General features: G+C 49.8%; 1 protein-coding gene across 4 annotated transcripts; it reads left to right on the top strand.

The window, feature by feature from the left end:
• The first annotated feature begins 6 nt into the window (after positions 1 to 6).
• Positions 7 to 7,048, top strand: MED22 (mediator complex subunit 22). 4 transcript variants are annotated; one of them, XM_009286964.1, is made up of 4 exons: positions 7 to 138; positions 757 to 837; positions 1,181 to 1,389; positions 5,632 to 7,048. In XM_009286964.1, the coding sequence occupies exons 1-4, from the start codon at positions 16 to 18 to the stop codon at positions 5,822 to 5,824; spliced, it is 606 nt and encodes a 201-aa protein (XP_009285239.1). In that variant the 5' UTR covers positions 7 to 15; the 3' UTR covers positions 5,825 to 7,048. The 4 variants fall into 4 exon arrangements, with proteins under 4 accessions (XP_009285239.1, XP_009285238.1, XP_009285241.1 ...); XM_009286963.1 differs by having other exon boundaries at positions 5,626 to 7,048; XM_009286965.1 differs by lacking the exon at positions 7 to 138 and adding an exon at positions 199 to 247 and having other exon boundaries at positions 5,626 to 7,048.
• Positions 7,049 to 7,163: the final 115 nt, after the last annotated feature.

The raw sequence follows: 7,163 nt of genomic DNA, 5'->3' as shown, positions 1-7,163 counted from the left end.
AGGGCGCCGGCCGCCATGGCGCAGCAGCGGGTGCTGCCGCAGAGCAAGGAGACCCTGCTGCAGTCCTACAACAAGCGCCTCAAGGACGACGTCAAGTCCATCATGGACAACTTCACCGAAATCATCAAGACTGCCAAGGTGGGCCTGGGCCGGAGCCGAGCCCCGAGGGGAGGGGGCCGCGCCCGCGGGAGCGGACGACGTCAAGTCCATCATGGACAACTTCACCGAAATCATCAAGACTGCCAAGGTGGGCCTGGGCCGGAGCCGAGCCCCGAGGGGAGGGGGCCGCGCCCGCGGGAGCACCCGGGCTCCTGAGGGGAGAGGGGCAGGTTTTCCCCGGCGGCAGCTTTGAGGAGAGACGGGGGTCCCTGAGGGGAGAGCAGGGGCCCGGAGGGGAGAGCAGGGGCCCTGAGGGGAGAGGGGATAGCGGCGGCGGGACCTTTCTCCCGGTTCCCCCGAGGGCGGCCGTGAGGGAAGGGGGTTCCTTCCCCAGGGCGGGCGGTGGTCGGTTCTCCCCGGCTGCTGCTGGCCTCCCTGCCTCCGCCCTGCGGGCAGCCAGGCGATGTTGCTGAACGGGGGAGAACCGCAGAAGCAAGCGGGGAGGGTAGCAAAGATGATCCGTGGGTGCTGTAGAGTCCAGAGGCCGCCCCAGGGTTTCCAGGTGTGGATTGAATTGAAATGAGATGCCTTATAATGTAGTAATTACTTACCAGGATTCTAGTATGTAAAGGTGAATGTGTACACTTTTTTCTTTAGATTGAGGATGAAACTCAAGTCTCTCGAGCAACCCAGGGTGAACAAGATAACTATGAGATGCATGTCAGAGCCGCAAACATTGTGAGTAGCATCTGCTGTTCAAATCAGTGGGCAGCACATCCTTCAGGTACTGTTGCGTTCATTATTGCATCTAGGGCAGCCTTTATAACTCTCAGGAGCACTGCTGCTAGAAGAGTAACCTGATACGGGGGGTGGCTGTTGGCTGAATCCCTTCTCTAGGGGGAAAGCTGGGTAGCCTGGCTTGTCGGCTACAGGCTTCTGTCAGGATCCTCACGTAATGTGGGAGTTTCTACTTTATTCAAGGCTTGGGCTGAAGGAGCAGCTCAGGAGATCTTGTTTTAGAATTGGAGCAAAGCACTGTTTTGATACACTGTGTGATTTTTTTTTTTTTCACTGCTACAAGGTCCGAGCTGGTGAGTCCCTGATGAAACTTGTGTCTGACCTGAAGCAGTTCTTGATCCTGAATGATTTCCCCTCTGTGAATGAAGCTATCAACCAGCGCAACCAGCAGCTGAGAAGCTTGCAGGAGGAATGTGACAAGAAGTTGATTGCACTACGGGATGAGATCTCCATTGACCTGTACGAGCTAGAAGAAGAATATTACTCTTCCAGGTACAAATAGGGCAGTGGACTTCTGCCTTATGACTTCAGCCCTTTTGGGGTAGTTAGTCCAGACAAACAAGTAGTCCTTAGAGTATAGGTCTTGAGAATGTTCCCAACAAAATTTCACTTGTGGTTTTAATTAGGTCAAACTCTTTTTCTGCAACTAAAGCAACTGCCTTTTCCTTGTAGATATCCTACAGGGTATAAATGTCATGCTGAAGGAGGTATTCACAGCATCCCACTCTAGGTGCCTGCTTTAGCTGGCTAGATTTGACAGATAATTTGCTTAGCCTTCTTTTGTAATCGTTGTAAAAGGAGATGAATTTCCTTGGGGGTATAGGCTTCTGTCTGAGTATCCCTCTGGAGGAGCCTCTGTCTCTCTCCCTAGAGAGACTAGCTTGCTGAGCTGGGTTCTCGCGTTAGATGAGATCACCACGTCTTTTTGGTGAGTTCTTTCACAAGTGACCCGGTTACACAGAGTGCCTTTTTCCTCGTAGTCCACTGCCCCCGGCTGCCTGGAGTCCCGTTGGGGTGAACGTTTGCAATGAGCAAAAAAGACGTGCTCGGTTTCATTGAATTATGAAGTATTAGGATAGGATTTTCTATGGAAGACTTAGTACTGATTTGTTTGTGGTATTTTTAATATTTTAAAAATACTCTTAGGAAACAGGCTTTAGAGAATTCAGACACTTTATTTTTTTATTTTATTTTCTGTCATGCACTCCAGCACTTCTAGTTGATGATGCAGTGAATGAAAGCAGGAGAAAACAAATGAGAACCTGATTATTTTGGCTGCACTGTCCAAGATAAGTGAAGTCAGTGCAATAATGCTATGATTTCTAAACAAAAACTTAACTTTTGGAAATCTTATTTAGAATTTTAATGACCAGGTTTTCTATTTTTGCCTTTCCCTTCTTTCTAAAAATGCTGAATGCCTATAACCCCAGCTAAGTCAACTTGAAACCCTAATTGCTCAGTATCTTTGGAAGTGAGGCCATTATTTATGGGTAATATACGTATTTTAAGAGTAAAAGGATATTGATACGACATAGCTTAGGAATGGCTACGACACTGGAAGAAAACTAGAGGTAAAAGTTTAGAGTTGTTTTTCAAACTTTACTCAGTTTTTTGGGGGGGTGGCAAGGGATCCTAGAAATGTCTCAGAAATGAAGAGTGATGGTCGCAAACCCAAGCACCAGTCCAGGCCCCAGTAGGTCGGGGGTGCATCCACTACGTAGGCTGCGTACAGCATAGCAGTGAGCTGTATCCAAAGCGATGCGGTGTGGGAAGATAGTGCCTCACGTGTGCCAGACGTGCTTTTCTCACACTGTCACCGGGCTGCCACCACTGTGCGTCAGTAGCTTTAACTTCTGGACTAAATGGTTCTGACCATGCTGGCATGGTCTGTTCACCTGCCTGGCACCAGATGCCATGTAAGGCAACCCTTCGTAACAGAACTAACACCTAAGCACAGATGTTGGCATACACCAAATGGATTTGCCTTCCTGCTCTTTCTTTAAGAGTGGTCACGAGGTGAGGAAACTTGGGAACTCCACAGAGCTACGATCCCTCCACTGAAGCCTCATATCATGTAGCACTTAGTCGTTTGCTTTTAGCACTTATTCCCTTCCTGTGCTCTTTCCTGTCTTTTTCTGCACCAAAGAAATTGTGTGTGTGTGTAAATACAGAAACAATGATTTTTTATAAAGTCCTTTTATAATTGGAGTACTAAGATATTTTTAATGAAACCTTGTTGTCTAATGTGGGAAAAATGGTTTCTGTTGTGTCACATAGCCGTAGAGTGATAACCACGTTTAAACGGCTGTAAAAGCAATAGCTGGTTTGCCCAAAAACAGGCACTCTGTGCTGTCCTGTGAGCCCAGCTGGGGTTGCCCCTCTGCACCATCTGTTACTTTCTCGTGGGTCTTGATCCCACAGGATTTATAAAGAGGTGTGCAGTCCCGTGAGGCCAGGACATGGGTTCCATACAGCCATCCTGCCAAACTGCTCCCCCGTGCTCCCGTTTCCCTGAAGGTCACTGGTTAGTTTATTTTAGGTCGTCCCTCCAGGGAAGGCTGTAGAAAAGTGAGCTCCCTGCAGCAGCACACCTCCAGGTGCCGCAAAGCTGAGAGCTGCCACGTGCTGTGTAGCTCGTTTGGTCCCTGTGCACTGCTCCCAACTGCTGTGAAAAGCCTGGGGAAGGGAGCTTCTGCCCAGCGGTTGTCACTGCCATTGTGCTAAAGGGGCTTAGGAGGCAGCCCCTTGCCCGTGGTGAGTAACTTAATAGGATGCCCCTCGGGTGTAGGGTCGGGTTTCATTGCTAGGCCTTTTATGTGTACACGGGGTGTTGATGAGGAGACCTGAAAAGCAGGTCCTTGAAACTAAAGCTGAGTCGATTGTTCTGAAGGAATCTTTGCTTTCAGTCCCCGTGTTCAAGTAGTTTCCTAGAGTTGTTCCTCTGCACGCAGACCTGGCTGCGTGCCTCGAGGGGAGTAGTGAAGTCCCTTCCACGCGCTGAGAAACCCTCAGTCAAAGGACGGAGTAGCAGGCTGGCCAGTGCTGTTGCGGGCTGTGCAGTAGCTGCTCATTCACCCTGACTTTTGAGGAGTGTTATGTGAGGGGTGAAGCTTAAGACTTCTGGAACTGTTCTAACCGGGGCAGCAGGAGAAGCAGTTATGCTTCTGATGCAGCTAAAATTTTGTTGGTAACTCCCCTGCCAAGATGTGGTGGATGCTGTGGCCAGGTTCTCCTGGGAAACCGCGGCCCGAGGTCTAAGACTGACAGGAAAGGAGTCGTCGTTCTGGTTCAGTCCCGAAGGTCTTTGCTAATTGAACCCAGCTTCACCGTGTGTTGGGGACTGTAGGGAAGGGTGATTTTCCAATGGACTTTACAAAAGCCCCAGGTAGATATAGAACCTGTATCCACTGCCTTCTCACTTCTACTGCAAAAACCAGCTGGGTGATGCTGCCAGAAAAGAGCTCAGAAGTAGATGCTTGCAACTAGTGCTTTGTGTGCTTGTTCCCCAAAGCGGTAACTCCGAGTCCAGCTTGCCTTCTCTCATCCTGAACCCCAAACTTGCATTTATGTTCCATTGCTCTCTCCTCTGAGATCACAGGAGCTCTCTTGAGTGTGGGGTTAGATCTCAACATGTTTCATGTTTGTGCAATTTGAAGTGTCTCATATTTCTACACTTAAAATATTTCCCTAAGCATCTATTCAAGTCCATACATTAAAAATGTAAATAAAGCTGCAACAACAAAATCACTTGACCCATTGGGTTTGTTTTACTCTGAACACAAGCTGCTTTCCGCTCCAGCACTCACTTTGCCTTGGGTGTCTCTTGTGTGTGCAGCTCCTTCCTCTCTTTGGAATTTGTTTTGGTGTTGTTCCAGTTTCTTCCATCATTTTTCTTTTTAGTTTCGGCCCTTCCATATTGTGTTTTCCTCAGAGCACAGGCAAAAATTAGCCAGTTGTTTCAAAACGTTACTTTCCCACACTGCTGGTTCGTCCAGTTCCATAGTCTACAGCGGTCAAATCCAGCAAGCTGCTTTTAGAAGAACTGTTAGCTCAGGTTCTGCTGAAAATGGTAGGAGCCGTCAGTACTTTATAATCAGGCTGGGGAGCTTCAACAGAAGACCCAGACCTTCTGTGGAGCACTCAGGCTGGGGAGCTTCAACAGAAGACCCAGTGTGGAGCACTTTTTTTGAAAGGGCGAGGGTGCAAATAGGTTTCTTCTTTACCATGACAGGGACAGGCCCTAAAACAACCGTGCTAGCTTTTTTGCTGAACTTAAATGTAGAGCAGGATTTTTTTTCCTCACATAGGTTGTGATCTAATTCAAAGTAAAGTAATTATGGATGAGGTCCTCGTCTCACTCAAACCAGTAGCAGAACTCCCATATTTGGGGTGCCAGGATGTCAGCCCAGATCTTTTCAGGGACTTAGAGCGTCTGGGTTAGAATTGAGCCTCCGTTTCAGTTTGTAGCAACAGTTCTGTCTCTGAAATTCCCCTGATCCTCGCCAGGCCCGTGAGGTTCAAGACCAGCCCTTACGGGGTGGCTTAGGGAAGGCCAGCGTCACAAGACTTGTGATGAATTTGTGAACGCAGACCTTACATCCACGAACGGTTTTTTGCCATTTTCTTAATGCTTTGCTTCTGTCTTGCTCCCCCCACCCCTTCCCTCCCTCCCCTCCTCTCTTACTGCACCTGCTCTCTCTCCTTACTGGGGTTGCTTGTTCTGGAAAGCTACAGTCTGTGTGACAGCAATGATCTTCCACTGTGCGAAGCCTACTGGAGACAAGACTTTGCCACGCTGTCCCCCGAAAGCCTCTCCATGCCTCTGACAGCTGCCACAGCAGAGCAGAGCGTTACTACCTCCCAGAGCTCAACCCCATCGCACCCTCACGTGAACGGGCACGGGGCAGGCCCCACGGAGCACTCCTGAAGAGGACCCTCTGCTGCTGAACGCGTTCCGGCTGGCGGCACTACGCTGCTGGAAGTCTTCCACCTGCTGTACTGAGCAAGCGCCTCCCGCTGTCGGGAGAGCGCACTGGAGCTGTGCCTGCGGGTTTCTGCTCGCGGGATAGCCGCAGTGCTTTCTCCACCCCTGGGACATCACCACGAGGGTTCCTCTCCCTTAAGAGATGGGGATACGTTAAATACAAAGTTGATTGTTCTAGCAAGTTAGAGTTAGTCTGCTTTTACATGGCAGTTGCATGTAGAGTTCATTAGAAACCGAGTTTGTTTCCATGTGAATCTCAGTAAGCACACGCTGGAGTGTTGGGAGTTGAATTTCTTTGGGATAAACTTGAGCCGAATGTGGGGGCAGTGAGCGTTCTGGGGTTTTCACCCTGCTTCCCAAGGTTATTGATGTTCTGGCTGCTTTAAAGCGCTCTCAGGATGGCACCTGACAACCTCCGTCCTGCTTAACTAGGGTAAGAATCTTGTAGGTTTTTTTTTTACATGGTGGTCTTCACTGTGGGAGTGCTTCACAAACTTGAACTTCTTGCTCGCCATCATTTGGGAGGAGGCTCTCGGGAGACCCTTGTGGACGAGCAGAACGCTCCCTTTTGAAGAGGAAAAGGGCAAACCGAGGAATCGGGCTGAGGTGTTGATGATGCCGCTTGCTCAAGGCCGCAGATAGAAGCAGCGACACGCTTTAGTTAGTCCGACTCCTTTTTCAGCGTTTAGGCAGCGACTTTCTATTAACGTAGCCTGAGCTAACGTGAAGCCAGCATTTATGTTGGCTAATAGTTTCGCCTAATAAGAAGCTCTTGAGATGGCTGGGGTGCACGGAGCGGTGAGGGGTACTCGGTTACTCTCGCAGTTTCCTTCCAAAGCAGCACGTTTGGTGCTTTGTCTGCAGCTGTTCAGCGGCTTGGCACGTCTTCTGCCCTTTCTCTTTGCGGTTGTTCTGCGTTGGCTCGAACCGCGCAGCTGAAAGGGGGGGGGCGTAGTTGGTGGTGTAGGTGGTCAGGGCAGCTCGGTGCGGCGGGCACCGCAGAGCCAGGGGTGCGTTCCAACGAGCGGCCCAGCCGAGCTTCCCCAGCGGCCTGCTGTAACCCCTCGTTTCTTAGGGTGCGAGTTTTGGTATAGGGTTTTTTTGGTTTATTTTTCCTCCATTCCGTTTATTTTTGTCATTCAGTGGTTTAATAAAACTAACTCTTCCGTACAATTCTTAAAGCGTGTGTTTTCAGCCACAAGGCTTTGTGAAAATACGGCAGCGTGAGGCATGAGCGCGCCCTAGGGTGAACGTTCCCCCCCCCCCCCCCCCCCCCCACTCC

This window comes from Aptenodytes forsteri, unplaced genomic scaffold (genome assembly GCF_000699145.1).
Source record: "Aptenodytes forsteri isolate BGI_AS27 unplaced genomic scaffold, ASM69914v1 Scaffold136, whole genome shotgun sequence".
In the NCBI taxonomy this organism is placed as follows: Eukaryota; Metazoa; Chordata; class Aves; order Sphenisciformes; family Spheniscidae; genus Aptenodytes; species Aptenodytes forsteri.
Note: the sequence above shows the minus strand (reverse complement) of the source record. Positions and strands in the feature narration are given on the sequence as shown.